General features: G+C 39.3%; 1 protein-coding gene across 3 annotated transcripts in view; it reads right to left on the reverse strand.

The window, feature by feature from the left end:
- Positions 1-14,266, reverse strand: part of wnt9a (wingless-type MMTV integration site family, member 9A) — a 50,529-nt gene extending 36,263 nt beyond the window's left edge. Inside the window, exon 1 of one of the 3 annotated variants that reach the window (XM_084411544.1) lies at positions 14,125-14,266. In XM_084411544.1, the coding sequence (XP_084267670.1) occupies positions 14,125-14,216 (92 nt within the window). In that variant the 5' untranslated portion in view covers positions 14,217-14,266. Of the gene's footprint in view, positions 1-13,955; positions 14,100-14,124 lie in introns of those variants that run through there. The other 2 variants (XM_084411545.1, XM_084411546.1) reach the window with 2 other exon arrangements.
- Positions 14,267-19,209: the final 4,943 nt, after the last annotated feature.

The following is a 19,209-nucleotide window of genomic DNA, read 5'->3' on the forward strand; positions in this document are numbered from 1 at the left end:
TGCACACCAGTATGCTGATAGTTCACAAAAATCTGCTTATTGAAATAACCTGTTGTCTGGGTTTACATGAAAACCAATAAACCAACAATGCAAGTTAGCCATGTTTACAAGACTTTATTAATAAATCCATGTCAAAACTAAATAATTTGCGTATCTGACTCCCGAGTATTTCATTGTGTCGGTTGTGATGGTAAATAAAGCATTAAAAAGCGAAGAAGACTGCAACATGTCAGCGGGAAATTTACGGCTAATTTATTATACTCTCATGCAGTTACAGATGCAGCATTTTGACCTTACCACTTCTTCTGCTGCTGCACGTGATGAGAACACTTATAATTTTTTGGTTCAAGAAAGAGTCTGAGTTTGCGATATATTTCCTCCTCCCTTACTGCAAAAACCTCTCTGTCTGGATGCGCTTAAATCCACACTAAGGATGCATTTTTGTCACATATCACAAAAGTCCACTTCAATAAGCAACAGAAATCAGCTTAAGGGGCAAAAATCTAGCTGTGATGATTGGTTTCTGCTTAAGCCATTGATGACCTTACTCCGATAAAGGAAAACGGGTTAACGCGTTTGAAACCAACACTATGCTCCGACAGAACAACATAAATTAGCCGGTTTTAGAAAAAACCCAGCGCTTCTACCTACATGGAGCCTGTTATTTGTTTTGCAAAAATCCACCGCTACCGGTTCTTCTGGTCCAATCAGCGCAGGGCTGTGATCTGTGATTTGATCTGACTGTCAATCACAGTTTGTGCACACGCCACAGATCCTCCCTCCCCTCTCGCGCACGTTACAATATCACATGCATACGCCCTGAAGTTCGCAGGTGTGTTGGATTGTACGAAGCGTGATGGTGGAGAGTAAATCTACTAACAAGCTTCCAATTCCTCGGTTAACAACCAGAGTTAGGAGGTCCAAAACAACCAAGGAAAAGAAAATGATGCTTCGATGCTGAAGAGACGGGTGCGTTCACAGAAAATCTGGTGCACACGCACTGACGAGCACGAACTCGATGGGAGGGTGCTTGGTGGTAGTGGGGGAGGGGCATGAGAGTTGTAAACATAAACAATTTGGGCTAAGTCCCCTCAATCTGCCAGACTTGCAGACTGCAGCTTTAAGCTTTAAATTGGGTTTAGAACGTGCATGTAAACGCACTCACTACGTCTTAATCACAGTAAGATGTTTACAGAACACAATAAGAACTCTTTACTCCAGTTTACATGCAATTTTCATTATTTTGATTATTCGCTAATAAGTATGGTTATACCACACTCAGATTTGCATACAGTATGCATGTTACCGGCTATTGATTTAATCTACTCGCTTCAAATTCAAAATAATCTTTATATGGACATACTGGATATTATTTGGTGCCGTGATGAACATCATAATGTCGGTGCAGTGCCGAATTCTGCCCCCTGCCAAATTATTACCGCCCCTAGTATTGGTAGGTTTCAGATTATTTGTGGGGGAGGGGTTAGGATTAGGCAATCAAGTAGCGACTTCAACGAGGGGGGTAATAATTTGGCAGGCAGTCGAAATTCGGCACAAGACCAGGTTTGCCTATGGTGCGTCGCGTTCTTCGTGCCGTCTGGATGAAGACATGGAGCAGAGACTGCGCAGCGAGTTGTGTTGACAGTTTAGTGATTTGAAGAACAGAAGCTTCAGAATAATATCACTGAGTTAATTCATGAAGTTGTGCGAACAACACACGTGTAGAACGACGACAACGCAGTCTTGAAGTATCAACTAGTCTCTTCCTGTGAAGACTTCCTTCCCTTCCCTTTACCTCTGTACAGATAAAACGTTGTCAAAATGATTCCGGTTCGCATGGATACACGGAAGTGACAAATCTGTATTATGACTTTCTGTTAGAATGGTGTCGTGTAAGCGCCCCCTAAGTTAATAACTAATGATCTTTGCAACAGAAGTGAATCAATCAAAACTAACTTTAGCTGGACAACAACTTTATTCTAGAGCTGCTGTAAAGCCAAAACAATCTCTGTTACTGTAATTTCCTATTATCACATTCGGAATCGGTGCATCACTAGACTTGTAGTAAGTTAATGAAAACAATATAATCAGTATACTGAAAATTGTATTTATAATAATTGTATCCATGGCAAAAAAAAACCAAACAGAGATACACACATTTTGTTCAACTTGTTCAACTGTGTTCATCAGAGGAAAAATATGTTTGATTCTAGCCAGTATATTTGCAGACATACAAGCAGCAACGTAAAAGTACTTATTATAGTGCCACCTATGGTCAGATCCAGGTGTGTGTACAAGTGAGAAGTGGGGTGTATTTGAGACCATCCTGTCAAATTAGGTGTTTCTCGGATGAATGGTTTTGGCTGGCCAGAGCTTTATACAGCAGAAAAAGAATAAGTTTGGCACCTTCGTGTATATATAGCTGCAAGCAGCATGAGGCCGAAAGGCATGATGAGGATCACTCAAATCGGTAAGCTGCACTGAATTGAAAGAGTTGAATTGAAACTCTGCAGGTAGCTACATCTCCAGGAACAGGATTTGGCACCTCTGCACTAAGGCTGGGCATACACTGTGCAATTTTCGTCCGATTTTGAGCAAAATTCTGACTCATGCGACTCTTTTTTGAGCCGGGCCAATTTTCAGTTTTGTTGTGCGTCATTTGCGGTGCAGTGTACAGGGGGAAACAAGAGGCAATAAACCTCTCCCGCCCGGTCATCGGATGGTCGGATGAACAGTTGAAACAGAGCTACGAACTGATTGACCTAAACTCAATTGTTTTTTTCCCTCACTGCGCCTGCATGAAAATAGAGGTTTAACCATTTAATTTTTAATGCAGCAATAAAGAAAACGAAAAGAGGGAGCTCTTTAAGTTCTGAAGCGCACATCGATGGATACTTTTCTATCCCAGCCTTCACACAAGGCCACGGAAGAGGATACAGTGGGTACGAAAAGTATTCAGACCCCCTTAAATTTTTCACTCTTTGGTATATTGCAGCCATTTGCTAAAATCATTTAAGTTTTTTTTTTTCCTCGTTATTGTACACACAGGACCCCATATTGACAGAAAACACAGAATTGTTGACATTTTTGCACATTTATTAAAAAAGAAAAACTGAAATATCACATGGTCCTAAGTATTCAGACCCTTTGCTCAGTATTTAGTAGAAGCACCCTTTTGATCTAATACAGCCATGAGTCTTTTTGGGAAAGATGCAACAAGTTTTTCACACCTGGATTTGGGTATCCTCTGCCATTCCTCCTTGCAGATCCTCTCCAGTTCTGTCAGGTTGGATGGTAAACGTTGGTGGACAGCCATTTTCAGGTCTCTCCAGAGATGCTCAATTGGGTTTAAGTCAGGGCTCTGGCTGGGCCATTCAAGAACAGTCACGGAGTTGTTGTGAAGCCACTCCTTCGTTATTTTAACTGTGTGCTTAGGGTCATTGTCTTGTTGGAAGGTGAACCTTCGGCCCAGTCTGAGGTCCAGAGCACTCTGGAGAAGGTTTTCGTCCAGGATATCCCTGTACTTGGCCGCATTCATCTTTCCCTCGATTGCAACCAGTCGTCCTGTCCCTGCAGCTGAAAAACACCCCCACAGCATGATGCTGCCACCACCATGCTTCACTGTTGAGACTGTATTGGACAGGTGATGAGCAGTGGCTGGTTTTCTCCACACATACCGCTTAGAATTAAGGCCAAAAAGTTCTATCTTCAGACCAGAGAATCTTATTTATCACCATCTTGGAGTCCTTCAGGTGTGCTTTCATGTGTTTCATGTGCAGTGATGGTTGACTTACTACAACTTTCTCCCATCTCCCGACTGCATCTCTGGAGCTCAGCCACAGTGATCTTTGGGTTCTTCTTTACCTCTCTCACCAAGGCTCTTCTCCCCCGATAGCTCAGTTTGGCCGGACGGCCAGCTCTAGGAAGGGTTCTGGTCGTCCAAAACGTCTTCCATTTAAGGATTATGGAGGCCACTGTGCTCTTAGGAACCTTAAGTGCAGCAGAATTTTTTTTGTAACCTTGGCCAGATCTGTGCCTTGCCACAATTCTGTCTCTGAGCTCTTCAGGCAGTTCCTTTGACCTCATGATTCTCATTTGCTCTGACATGCACTGTGAGCTGTAAGGTCTTATATAGACAGGTGTGTGGCTTTCCTAATCAAGTCCAATCAGTATAATCAAACACAGCTGGACTCAAATGAAGGTGTAGAACCATCTCAAGAAATGGACAGCACCTGAGTTAAATATATGAGTGTCACAGCAAAGGGTCTGAATACTTAGGACCATGTGATATTTCAGTTTTTCTTTTTTAATAAATGTGCAAAAATGTCAACAATTCTGTGTTTTTCTGTCAACGTGGGGTGCTGTGTGTACAATAATGAGGAAAAAAAATGAACTTAAATGATTTTAGCAAATGGCTGCAATATAACAAAGAGTGAAAAATGTAAGGGGGTCTGAATACTTTCCGTACCCACTGTACGTCATTATCGAACATGGAGGAGAACAGCGATGCGGGTGCTTTCAAATGTGAGTATTAGAAACCAAAAACGTGGTTCCTTGTATTACAATCGCTTTTATTGAATTACCAAGGAGTAAACTGTTGAATTGTTGAAGGTGTTAAGACGCTAGACAGTATATTTGTGATTTTGCTGTTAAAACACTTTTATTATGAATAGCTAACAGCGGAGCTTCAGTAAGCACACGTACGTCTCCAAAGTGGATTTACATAGACATTTATTAAGTGTCTTTAAGATGTATATGGTTTATTTAACATCTGACAGGAAAATCTTCGATAAATCTCGACAACATGACAACATGAAATAGACATCTGAGTGATGTATGTTTTCAACACTGCTTACATTAGATGAATGTAAGTAATGTAAAAAAAAAAAATCTACATAAAGTAGCTAAATAAAATAAATGTAGTATTGAGCTCATAAATCACAAAGGTAACGTGAATCTTGTTTGAATGAGTGAGTATACTACAGAAATGAATAAAAATCTATTTAAATCTAAAGTTGTAGTTTATTTTAATTATTGTAATTTCAAACAGAGTTATTACAGCAGTTTTCTGATTGTTGATTTCTGTGCATTTGCTGCAGAGCTTTTGTAGTGGAGCAGAAAAAAAGAGAAAACCTGAAACAGTAAGATCATTTTGTTACTTCTAATACAGAAGTCAACTGATAGTGCTTTTGTTTAATGTTTGTGCATTTTTGTAGGATCTGAAATGTCCACAGACTGATGTGAGCACTGAGGATGGGGAGCCCACAGCAGCATCCTAGAAATGGTATAGTGCCATGGACGAGACCCTCAATCACTCCACCTGTCCTTATTGCCTCATCTGGCCCGGATGTTGTGGTCTCTTCATCCTCAGTGAGCTCAGAGCTAGCGAGAGCTTCTAGAAAAAGACCAAAAGATTTTGGTCAAGTTTGTTCTGCTGGTTTCTGTTCATACAATGGATCCTGACTTTCAGAAGCATCAAAAGCATCATCAAAATTGTCATGAAGCTTCTGGAAGTCAGGCTCCATTGACTAATATTGTATGAACAGAAACCAGCAGGACACACTTGACCAAAATCAACTTTTGTGTTCAGAAAAAGAAAAAAGATTGAACAACGCAACAAGGCGAGTAAATAATGACTGAATTTATATATTTGGGTGAACTAAACCTTTAAGTCCCCCAAATAGAAATTGTATGAAATGTATGTATGCATTTATATGATAGTAGTACCTTGACAAAATAAACTTTAAGAAATAATCAGCTTTATTGAGCATTTGTGTGAATTACAAAAATAACATTTACATTGATGCATTTGGCAGATGCTTTTATCCAAAGCGACTTACAGCGCACTTATTACAGGGAATATCCCACTGGAGCAACCAGGAGTAAAGTGCCTTGCTCAAGGACACACTGGTGGTGGCGGCTGTGGAGACCGAACCAGAAACCTTCTGCTAATCAGTTCAGTGGTTTAGCCCACTACCACAAAAGTGATAAAGCTACAACAAAAAATGAGCATGTAATTGTACAAATGTGAAATAAAATATGGCAAGAAACGGAATGCTGACCTGATTTTAAAAAAGTTTAAATGTTTTACAGGTAGAGCAGGCACACAAATGTTTGGAGCAGACACAGCGGCAGCCAGATTGTCCCGCACATGTTCTTCCACTCTTGCTTCAAGATTGTGGGGTTCAGGGGGGCCATCATCATGGTCTTCATCATCCTCTGGCTCAACGTTGTCCCCATTGAGAAGAGTGGGATTGTGAAGCACAGCGCAGCACACAACAACCTCAGGCACAAAGGCATGGCTTGCCAGTGGAGCACCAGTGTGTTTTCAGCATGCTCTACTATGCTTCGTGCACAGGAGTGCTTGCTGTTGAAACAAGCCTGCACATGGTTCTATGGGCTGCCATAGACTCAACTGCAATAATGAGTAAAGACATTTTTAGATTATTAGGCAAAATGGCTGAAAAAAAATCTCAAATACAAACACTATTTTGATACTAATTGCTTATCACTTTTGACCAATAGGTGGTGCTATTTCCAAATTGATGTTGTGTGGTCAGTGTGAGGTGAGCATGTGAACGATTGGCCAAACCGCTGCGGTTTTGAAAATACCCGTGTTCATGTGGACAGTGCCTCAGTTTGGCATCATGCCAACAATTTTGTTGATGCATTATTCAAGAATGGTCCATCAAAAATTTTCAAATAACTTTAAGGCATGGTTTGAAGATGATATGAGCCAACGTTGGTGAAAATCAGAACAACTGACTAGGAGTTTGAAAAGTAGGTTTGAAAAGTAATTCAAAATGGCAGACAGCAATTTCAACCAAATGTGACGTAATTGGTATCATTGTTCTCAGTATGACTCAATGGATCAATCAACACAAGTTTCATTAAACTAGACAAAAGTAATTGAAAGTTATTAGCATTTTTGAAATTTCATTATAATTTGACCACAAAGTGGCGCAGTCTCAACTTTTTCACTACCCTCAAGGCGTGGTGCCAATGACACCAAGGTTTGTAATGATACACTAATGCTTTCATAAAATACAGCATTTTACGACAAAATAAAAAATGGGCGACGCCCACAATGGCTGACAATTTGGTATCATTTGACTTGGCATGCTGTGCCAAATCTAAAGAGACCAATTTTGAAATTGTGAAAAAAAGGCATTTTTCATATCTCCTGACCACTAGTAGGTATCCTTAGGTAATCCTCAGGTAACCTCAAGGCCTGTTCACACCGGGACGAATTTCGCGCGCGATATTCGCCGACGTTTAACGCCTCGTGACTAAACAAAGGGCGCCAATGTGAGTGTGCACACCGACGCGAAAAACGCCACGCGTAAAAGCGTCATTTTAAAAAAAACGCCTCGGGTTCGTTTTTTTGGTTTGACGCGCCGCGTCAAAAACTATCCGACCAATGAGATTGGAGCTTTTGCTCACGTGTCTGGAGCTTCTGAAGTTACAGTAAAACACAACTTGGGGGCGCTCAAACACAAAACGGTCTTGCCGAGCACACATACAGGCGAAGAAGATAGCGTCTACACTGCTGGGAAGAAATAAGACGAGGAAGATGCAAGGCAAGATGAATGTAGAGCTGCTGGCCTCGTTGGTGTCGGAACATAAAGAACTATATGACAAACGCGACTACAAAAATCTTGATAAAAGAGAACTGTTATGGAGTGGTATTGCAGAGCAAATGGGCCTTGATGGTGAGTTTCATTTTACTTAATTGTCTTTCATGTACATAGGCTTGTAACTTTTTCCCACGAACGTTTGACAATCGTTTGAATAACGCGCGCCGATATTCGTCCCGGTGTGTAAGGCCCTTCAAAATGTAAATTTTGGCATGCTCTTTCACAATTTGTTCACGCGTTATTCAAGAATGGTTTGACTAATCAACTTGAATTCCATAACTTTTTGTTGGCATGCTCTAAAGATTATCTGGTTCAATTTTGTGAAAGTCAGTGCCACGGTCTAGAAGGAGTTTGAAAATGTAGGTTTTTCAGAAAATTCAAAATGGCGGAAAAAAATTCATAACGTCATAGACATGACATATTTTTTTTCTGATTCCTTGGATTGCACCAATCATCTTGATCCAAGGAATCATTAAAAACATATGTAATTTAGTTTGAAGCCCTTATGGGTCATTATTAACCTAACGTTAGGTTTTAACATAAACATTAGTGTAAATTTGGACAGTTGGTGGTGCTTGAGGGATTAAGGTAGAGTCCAAATCTGCTGTGTTTATTGTTCAGAGTGTCCTCTATCTGTGTGCCAAATTTCACAACTTTTTACCATATGGTTCTATGGGCTGCCATATACGGTGGCCCAGTAGAGCACAACACAACAAAATTTAAAAAGCAAACATAAGTTCACAACAAAACAGAATCAAGCCAAAACACAACGGAAATTCTCCAGACCACTAGAGGGCTCTCAGAGCGCGGTAACGTTAGTTTTCCTTACCACTGTTCTATGGAGTCAGCAGTCTAACAAAGATATCAATACCACGCTTAGTTTAAATCGTATCCATTGTATATCGACATGAAATATTAATTCAAGTTTGTTTTATTTATATAGCACATTTAAAAACAGCAAACACAGCTGACCAAAGAGCTGAACAAAACAAAAAACAAAGAAACACAGGGTAAACCACACATTCTTGACAGAAGCTCACAGTGAATTGAAAGCCAACGGAAAAAAATTGGTTTTAAGAGATGATGTATTTTTTTGTTTGTTTTTTCTACTATGGAAGTCAATGGGACCAGTTAACTGTTTGGTTACTGACATTCTTCAAAATATCTTCCTTTGTGTTCAGCAGAAGAAAGAAATTCATACAGGTTTAAAACAACTTGAGGGTGAGTATATGATGACAGAATTGTCATTTTAAAGTGAACTATCCCTTTAAAGCCTGTGCCGATTGATAAACGCCAGAAGGCTGTTCCACAGCCTAGGGCCGGCAATAGCAAACGCTCTATCTCCTCTCTATGCTTTAATTGCGAAGTCAAAAACATTTTGTCAGGAATATACCAGACTTGGAGACAGAGACATTAGTGAACCCAACTGTGAACCCAGGTATTTACTGACACAAATGGAGTAAGGATAAAGGTCAGTAAATGCAAGTCAGTTCAGTGACTCAACCCGTTCTCATTAGATCTCATTAGCGTCTCTATAGCACGCATTGTGTTTATTGTGCAATTTATACACGAAAATGACTTTTTACGTTCATATGATATATCAATTAATCTGCCATCAATAAAACCATAATTTACAAAGACAAGTCTTTTTATAGAAATACATCCAACCTGACTTTTTGCTGCATTGCAATGCAATTTAAATAAAAAACTCCTAGTTTGATGCAAGCACAATGAAACAGCAAAAGCATGAACTCCATCAGGTACATTCTGGGTTTGACTTGCCTACTGTTTTGAGAGCAACACCCAGTCCATGCAATAAATGTGCATGTATGGTTCATAGCTCAGGGTTTTTACAGTCATCTTATGGTTTTTTTAGTCATCTAATCTTGGCTGTAGTCACTGATCATTTTGGCCCACAGTCCACCCAAAGCCCTCTGTGGAGGAAAACAGTCTGTGGTTGGAGACGGAAAACCCATGACATGGTAGTGCCACTAATTAACGTCATTTCATCAATCCGTGACCACCAAAAGCTATTCAGATTCCATATTGGCTTTCCGGTTTTGCCTGTCTGTGCTGCTGTCTGCGATGCCCATCACAGCATTTCCAACAACAGTCTACATATCTACAAAGCACACAGCTGATGGTAGGAACGGACCCGCCCTCTCTTAAAAAATTGAGGCAGACCTCCAAGCTGTGGTTGGATCCATGCTACCAGAATATTGAGCCGTTTGGATGCAAGTGAGCCAAACACATTTAAAGACATTCCCCAGAGCAATAATACCATATAATCAAGGCAGGGTTGGGATGACTCCTGCGGGAGAAGCCATTCTCAAAGCTTGTCAAGAAAGCCATTGAGGAAAAACAAACCGGTAGAAATTTAGAGACACGGATTTTCTGTTTTTCAAGTGGTTACTTGAAATGTCATGAAAGCCAAAGAAATGTTGGTAATCTTAAGTGTGTTTATAGTACAAAAGTTACACTATGTTAAGCTGTCCAGCAATGATACACACTTTTGTGGGGTTGTGCCTTTACATTATGTGTCTGTTAAGTGAAATGTTAACAATGGCATTTTAATTTTGATTCAGTAAATTGTCTGTGCGTGTATACAGCCGCTGAAGGAAGTGGTCACGTGAAGATCTTCAGTTGCAGACACTGCTATTCTCTGGCACTGAAAGGCGATCCACCACAGCACAGGCAGCAGCTCTCATCAACATTCCCAAGCACAAGTCTAGTCAAGAGATTAAATCTGAAGCCTTATGCAGCAAACTGCTTCTGTATAGGGGCTTTCCTGTGAGCTGTGGCCAAAAAATGCCATTGCAAACAGATCAAACTGACCACAACTACCTTTGAATAAAACTGCTGCTCTGTTTACCTTCTCCCTGTATACTCTTCACACAGCTCTCGGTGCTCATATCTGTTTTACCACTCATTTCCCACTGTGCTAAGGTTTTATAAAGGAGCAGATGATGACTGAAGAGCCGAGCACTTTTACAGTAGTGACTGTACCCCCTGGTGGAAACATCAGGCACTGCAAGTACTGCTACACCTATTGATGGGCAGGTTCTGACAAATCATGACTCATTAATTAGTTAAACCAAATCAGAATAAATGAATTACATGACGAGTGATGCATATCTAGAAATGTAAGAGGCCAGAGGCTGAGTGCTAGAAGCACAGTATTTCCTATAGAAAGACAGTAGAAACCTTGGGCCTGTTCTGACATTGTTCTGTCTGGGTTTTGGGAGACGGAACGACACCAAATTGTTGAGCCCTCATTACAGGGTTATAATGTACATACACATGCATGTTGTTGCAGCCAACATCTTTAACGCAGGGCTTTGGAACATGTACAGTAAGTAACAAAAGTACAGCCGCATTTAAAGCAAAAAAAAACATCATCTACTAGAAAAGTGTCTGAAAATCTAACCTTATCAACCTATAAAGATATTCAATTGAATTGTTTCTTGCTAATAGGTCTAAGTATATTTCACCAGTCTTTTTTTAGGGCTTGTTTACACCTGGTATTAAGATGCGTTCTGTTCAATTGGATCACAAGTAGACAAGGCAGACATATGACCGTTTACACCAGGTGTTTTAATCCATCTCTTTTGTCCACTTTCAACCACTTTTGTCCTGATTTCTTCAAGGGGAGGGTCTATGCAAATGTATGTTTTTTTTTCGATCTAACAGACCAAACAAGCGTTTTCAACTACCTCTGGAAGCTCAAAATGTTTTAGACCCTGTTAACACCTGTATTTAGCGTCGCCCACTTGTGATCCGATAGACCAACACACATCTTAATACCAGGTGTAAACAGCACCTTAAATGACAAAAAAACAAACACAGAAGACAATTCATTCGTCATAATAAATCCAATACAAATACAAAATCAACCGTTTTTGGCTCTACATATTTAAAAATTGTAGACCCTTTGTACATCGTGATTACACCTCGGTTTATACTTGGAATCAGAATTTAGGTGGGAATAACCAGCATCTCGCACAAAAGTCGTAAATATCTTCCCTCAATTCGATTCAGGTTCACATTTGGGACAGCAGTTCCCCACATGTACCCCAGTCTGGCTTCCACAGGAGATCTGCATAAACTTGTCAAAGCCAGGCACAAAAGAATCTCATTCCATGGATATTCAGGGCTTATTTTCCTTATGTTTTCCCAGCATGTAACCTCTTCCCCTTTCTTTCTTCAGGATGTTTGAGGTGAGCTCTAAACCGAGACAAAACGTGTGCAGCCCTCGTATTGCCTTGTTTCTCAGGAACATTCAATGTTCTATCACTACTTTGTCCCCAACCATCCAAACCTGGTCTCCCTGGGATTTTTGTTAAACGAGATACAGCAGAAACAAACATTGGGCACCTGCCGCAACAGGCTAGATGGGACGGGTGGTAACAAACTAAGTCTTTGCATTCTTGTGGCCAGGATGACAATTTCAGCAGCGGCTCAACTAGGCAAGGAATCCCACCCAACCCTCAGAGACGCAGACCGAGGTCAAACAGAGACTGTGTTTAGATTTCACATATGCTCCACCGCACTGGGGAAATTGGGTATGCAACATTGACCCTCTACTTAAGTAAATCAGTGCCAAGAAGATGCGGCATGTGCTTCATGGAAGGTATTTATTTGCACTTTAGAAGAAGCAAGTGTGACAACATGTCAAAATATAATGATTTCATGCTGGCTCTGGCACGAATGGCAAGGATGAAAAGACTTAAGTTTGTTTATTGACTGTATCTCACTGACTGTGGAGTTCTTAGCTATCTGGAAAATGACACCCATATCACCATTCAAAAATTAACACTCATTGTGTGAGATAAGAAAGAACAACCATAATGCCATAGCGAAATATATCACTAATGAGTTTCCTATAGTTTGTTTTCATGACCTGATAACATGGAAGTACAAGCAATTTCCGTCAAAGTAGACAAAGTGCTGAAACTGGCAAAGTGTGAATACTTTTAAACAATGGCTATTTAGCCTCACATAAGCATGACAAATCGAATGCTAAAAATATCAAGGCATTTATTAGACGAAGCCTCTTGACACTGCATATCTGCTCATTATCAGACATTGTAGTTTATCTTTTTCCATTTAATGTGCCAAAAAACAAGGGGAAATATTCTTAAGAGGCTAATTGCAATTGGTAACAATCTTTCAGATCAAATAATGGAGACTATAAATCTTTATATGAAGTACTATCCCACCCATGCTAACACAGGCCAGCATTTATTAAATTTATTGACTTCCTAAGAGGGGGTAGAATAGGCTTAGACCCAATCTACAACCACTGCAGCCCAACAAACCGGTTTACTGCTTCATAATGTTCAATGGGGCCTGAGGGAGCCACTCCCGCCCTGGCCCTTGATTTGCCCTAACAATATCCTCTCCTTAGCACACCTTTTTACATATAATCTTCCATCACTCTTCACTATGGAGCCAAGAGAAATAATGATACAATGTCTTGAACTGTTGAGAAGTTGTTGAATGTGAAAACCTAGTACATCACTACAGTTCCAGCCAGACTGGGTTAAAACACCAGGACAATATTAAACGCCCACCTGTCCTTGGAGTATGTCCATACATTTTGGATTATATTTACATTATAATAGCCTACATTTTGTGTCCGTATTATAGCAGTCAACCTCGCTACTTTTACCCTACAAACCTGGTTTAAAACTTGTTGATGCAAGTGACAATGGCTCACAGACGATGATTAAAAGTTAAACACATGTTTCTCGAAACATGAAGTTCTGGTGTGACCGCTAAAGGCGCGTAATGGAAGAATATCAATAAGCAGAAATGAACGCGTCATTGAGGAATACATTCCAAAGGCGTTCCCACTGTATCACAATTACCTCAATTAAAATTATGCTAGGGGAATGTTTATAGGGGGAACTGGGAAAACTGTAAATTCAACACACATTCTTGAACTTGCGCTAATTAAACTTAGTGAGGGAGTAAAATGAGTGCCAAAACGAGTGTTTATGCTGGATGAAGAAATATTATCTGCGATCTTAACAGACGTTTTGGCCACCAGGTTAGAGATCTTCGTAGCTTTATTGTTAACAGCTGTGTAGAACTGCTCGTGTCTAGTTTCATTCCTCTACAAGCATCTATGAAAAAAAGACGAACCTGACCGGCTTGTACCTGCCCGTCACTGAATTAGCCTAAGAAATGTATAAAATGTCCTGATGTGCAGTATTTAATACATTTGTAAATAGGGGCATATTTAATGAATTTATAAATAAGTTATTAACTGGAGACTTCATGCAAACATTACGTTGTTATGAGAACAATACTCACACTAAATCGCAACTCCACAGGTTGTTACGGAGAGAAGTTTACATAACTTTTCCCCTAGATTGCGCTGTCTTTTTTGTTTATGATCTTTGATTCATCATTTCACATCTATCTTTCGTCTATTCATTAAAAAAAACTGAAGCTTGAAAAAACATTTAAAGCTTCTGCCTACCCGAAGTAAGCTGTGCTCGGTCCAGGCAAGCTGATCAGATGCACTATAATGGTAAATGATAACCATCCAAGGAGAAGGTGTCCATCCAGCATTTTGTAGCAGCTCTGGGGCAGCTCATTTCGTTCGTCCTAAGTTGCTGTGTAAAATCCTTTCTTGTGAGAACGGCACTTCTTATACACTCCGAGGATTTATGCGCCCCTCCCATTCACTTAGAACAGGAGAGAGAGAGAGAGAGAGAGAGAGAGAGAGAGAGAGAGAGAGAGAGAGTCTGGCTTAATTATTTACGTTTGCTTTTTGTTAGCATGGGCAGTAATAATCGTGATACTTCTAAAATGGAATAAATGTACCGGTTTTCTGCTTTAGACTATACATAATCTCTATACTGGCTTTTTAATATCAGACAAAAGCTCTTGAGCTGATGAAAGATATTGAGCATACTCAACCAGCATATTAATATTTTCCCTGTTATTCATGTTTTATTTGGTTATTGCTTGCCCATGTAGAGTCAAAAATCTACTCATGTCCACAAAAACCGACATGACATTTCTTTAATTAACTATTTATTTAATTAATTTCTGAGGGGACATACTGGCTGGCACAAGTTCAGTGGCAGTGAGCAATTGCAGGTACATTCTTTTTCTATTAGATAGATTTTGCAATTACTAGATGAAACATTTAATAAGAAAGCAAAATAAGTCATTGGGAGTCATAAATCTTGATGAGAGATTTGGTTTGGCAAGAGCAGAGGAGAGAAGGTTCTTGTTTGAATGTTTTTTAATGATGAGCAATGAAGGCAACATGTACCACACTCGTAAAAAAACTCAGATAATCTGTTCTGCATTGAAGTAGCTACCAATTGAAGACTTCAGATGTAAAAAAAGTTTTTTTATTTTTTAATGAGCATTTTATCAGGCTCTTTTGTTTAGATTCAATAAGTTTACTCTAATGGCAATGCAATGTTTATTAGTCATATGTTATTGAAATGCCTTATTTTCAAAAATGTCACAGACAGGAGTAAAAAAAACAAAAAAAAAAACAGCTCATTTAAAAGAAAAAACATGTCAGACAGTTTTTGCATCTGAAGTCTTCAATTATTGATACACAAAGAATGGCGTGTCATTAAACATTAATAAAATCAGTTAGCACTGAAGTCAAAGATGAAACACAAATCTTGGCATCATAATCCACCACTTACACATCTTTGTTTTGGCAGCGAAATGTTAGTAAGATAGGGATCTGTTGGGCTGGTTCCAGCTCACTCTTGGGTACACCTGGAAGGAGCTCTTGACATGCTTGACATGACAGCTCTTGAATGCTGCTACAAAATGGACCTTTTCAATCACAAGGATCACAGTAGCAACAACAGGTGGGCTACTGGAACCTTTTGCCAAGTTTCTGTTTGCTAAACTGCCTGTTCAGCTGGATCATGACACAGGTTTTAAAAAAAAAACAAGGGTGAAATGGCATTATTGAGGATCTACCTAGCAACCATGAGGCAATGCCATCTGCTTTATTGACACCAGATGATGGAGCATTCAACCTCACAAATTAAACGACTGGATTTAACTAATTGGCAAAGACAAGATTCCATAATTCATTTAAGCATGGGTCCCTTAAAATCAATATTAATGCAGTTTTTAGTATATTATTTGGTGTATGTTTTTTCAAATAAAAAAAGTTTGCCTTCTTGCTCCGCTACCATCATAAATCCCTCTTATTTATCAACCTCTTCCCTCCAACTACATGTAATATGGGTTTTCCAAATCCCATCAATTCCACACAAAAGAGCCACCGACCCTAACCTACTGTATTAACACTTACCCTAAATCTCAGGCGCAGGCCTGGACAGTGGACTGTGTTGTGCAACTTAAACAGACCACCATCATCTCCCACAGTCTTCCGAATGAAAGCAATTTAAATGGAAAGACTGAAAGAGATCCACACCGAATGTATCATCAAGCAAGTTTTAAACAAGTCTGTATCGTTAAATCATTTTAAGGAGTCCAAACCTCCTTATGCTATGCGTTAAATTAAGAACTATCACTTTACCTCACAGGGTTTAAATTGAGCCAGGAGTAGGATCTAGAATAGTTAATCATGGCTTTCTGAAACACAGATTAAGTACAGATTACTAACACCTGGATTATGAAATCCTGAACTAAAATGAACAAGATTAATTTAAAACCAACTGTGCTAATCTGAATTAGCACGATGAGGTTGCCTATAAAATGGAACGAACCAAGAAAAACAAAACATTTTATGGAACTGAGAAGCAAACTCAAGGAAAACAATAAAACAGCAGATAAAAACTGCATACACCACTTGTGGAATCTACATGGTGAAGAAAAAATATATATAAGAGCATTCTCTTGCAAATGCTTTGCTTTCCCCCAAGCTTTGAAACTCTCAGAGTAGGATCCGAACCAGGGTCTCCAGCATGGAAGACAGGCACACTAACAAGGACGCTAGTCTCTAGCATCGGTCACTTCTGCAATTCTTGAGGCCAGGGAAGTGAAGTTTACAAACACAGCTCTTACTAGCTTGCCTCAGTTATGTACATATATACATACATAAAGCCTATACACACACACGCACATTCCTCCAGGAAATCAGTTTATTCAACTCTGGACTAGAGCAATTCTAGGACTATTTAAAACCATGACAGAGAAAGCAGATTTCTGTTAATCTGGTTTAAAAGACTATTTAGTCCATGACTAGGCTTAATCTCTGTTTGAGAAATCACCCAAAGTGAAAGAAAACATCAGTACAAATGGAGAGCAGAACAATATAATACAGAGCAATTTAAGTTTTACATAGCCCACTGGTATAAAATGAGGATTTTATAAAATGTTATATTCTTAGCTAAGGGTATACAGTAGAAAACTTCTTTTCACCCAGTTTGCAATATGGACACACCACTTTCAATGAATAGGGTATGACTGGAATTCAATGAAAAGAATTCTCATAGAGACGTATGCATGAGTTTACAAAAAAAAAAAAAAAAACAGCTGAAGAAGATGATTGACAGGCCATTTGCACTGATGTGCATGTTGCCTTCCAGGGTTTTATGGTTAGGTGTGTTGGACAAATTCGCTCCTACAAACAGTGCATCCATGCATGTTCATTGATTTGTACTTGTGTTTTTCTAGATCAGACATGCTCAAACAAGCATCTGTGAATGATCAGAATGGCTGCAGTTTTGAGCATGTACACAGGAGTGATTAACCAGTCATTTTCATTTTGAGCCACCACTTAAAATTATTTATGTTTCTGTGTTTCCGTGTGTCACATACAGGCAAACACAAGTAACATTTCTTATAGCAACCCTTTAATTAACTGTTTTGTGGTTTAAAAAATAATACTCTTTTCCATTTAAAGCATGATGCTATACGCTTACAGAGATGTTTTACATTTAATTCATTTGGCAGATGCTGATATCAAAAGCGACTTACATTCAATGTATTTCACATTTTTAAGCTTTGATTGGTCACACTTTATATTAGGTGTCTATAACTACTGTGATAACTACAATATACGTATTGTGTTCATATTATATTGCACAACACTTTTGCTGCTAGTGCGGTGGGATAAGGGCACGGTTAGGCACAGGTTTGGTGGTATGGTTAGGTTTAAGGTGTAAGGAAAGGGTCAATAGCGTAATTATAGATGTAATCACAGAAATGTATTACATCTGTAATTACATGCAGGCATTTTTTTTTAAATATAAGTACAATGTAAAAACATGTACTATGTTCACAATACAGTAAGTACATTGTGTCAAATGATTCATTTAAATGTTAGTACATTTGTTAGTTAAATACAATTAATATAAAGTGGGACCCTTTGATTTGACTGAATTTGTGAAGAAAAACACAGAATAACCCATGCGATGTGTTGCAAAAAAAACCCAACACCTCAGCATGACTAATCCTTAATTTTACAATGATGTAGTATAAGAATCTGTTTACTGACAACATATACACTCACTTAGTGTGAAGTTCAATCCAACGGCCTCCCTCTCTCTGCATATACAGACCCTACAACAGAATGAATCAGCGCTATCTTCCTGCCATCTTACTTTAACATTTCCAACCCTTGTGAATACCAGCAGTAAGTAAAGAAATGACAGTTAGTCTGGGAACTGGGTTGTGGGGTTCTTCTCATAAAATATATTCATTTACTCTCTGTGTGCATTTAAATTCCATCTATCACGTACTGCTCGGAGAAACAGGGGTGGGGATCCAAATGCATCTTTATTTGAGGATAATCCAAAATACAGGTAAGGGAAAGAACCACGGGGCAAACAATCAGAGGGAAGAAAACACATGTATGTAAATGGTCAAATCCAAGAAACCAAGCATGGAATTCAAAACCATAAACACGGAAAACTAAAGACAGCATGCTCAGAATTGCAGTGTAGCACTAGGCAAGACTTTGCAATGAGAGACTGAACAAACCAGGCTTATACTGTATATGGTGAGTAAACAAGGTAATGAAAAATACCTGAATGCAATCACACATGATGAATCCAGGCAAAGGATTATGGGAAATGCAGTTCTTGATAGAATGACAATGGTCCAGGGAGGAGTGCCCTCTAGTGGATATCAATTGCTCTCCGGCTGGTGATCATGACACCATCCATTTAACATTAACGCATCAAGTCAGACTACCCCGCCAACCTTTTCGGGGCCCTGTGGTATTTTTTGGATTTTTTGGCATCATTAGTGGTTTGGGATGTGGAGGCTGACACTGCATCTGTGGAGCAGGGCTGTCTCAGATCTCACACCTCAGACAACTACAGAGACACCCTCTAGTGTTTATTTTCTTTGAATCATCTGAGGGCACCATCACACCCTAACATAAACAAGAGGCTTTAAACCACACATTTAAAGTCAATGTGAAATTGAATCCTTATTTACTCTCTCATCTTCAGAAAGTGCTCTTATTGTGAGGGATTTATTGGTGCATGAGATTCCAAAGGACAAAAGTTTGTCTCTGTAATCTTTAATCAAAATATAACAACTTGATCTGGCGCTAAAATGACTTTCTTTTTTGGCTGATGTCACCAAGCTCTCTTGTTTTTCA

The sequence above is a fragment of the Rutilus rutilus genome (assembly GCF_951802725.1).
Source record: "Rutilus rutilus genome assembly, chromosome: 6".
Lineage (NCBI taxonomy): Eukaryota > Metazoa > Chordata > Actinopteri > Cypriniformes > Leuciscidae > Rutilus > Rutilus rutilus.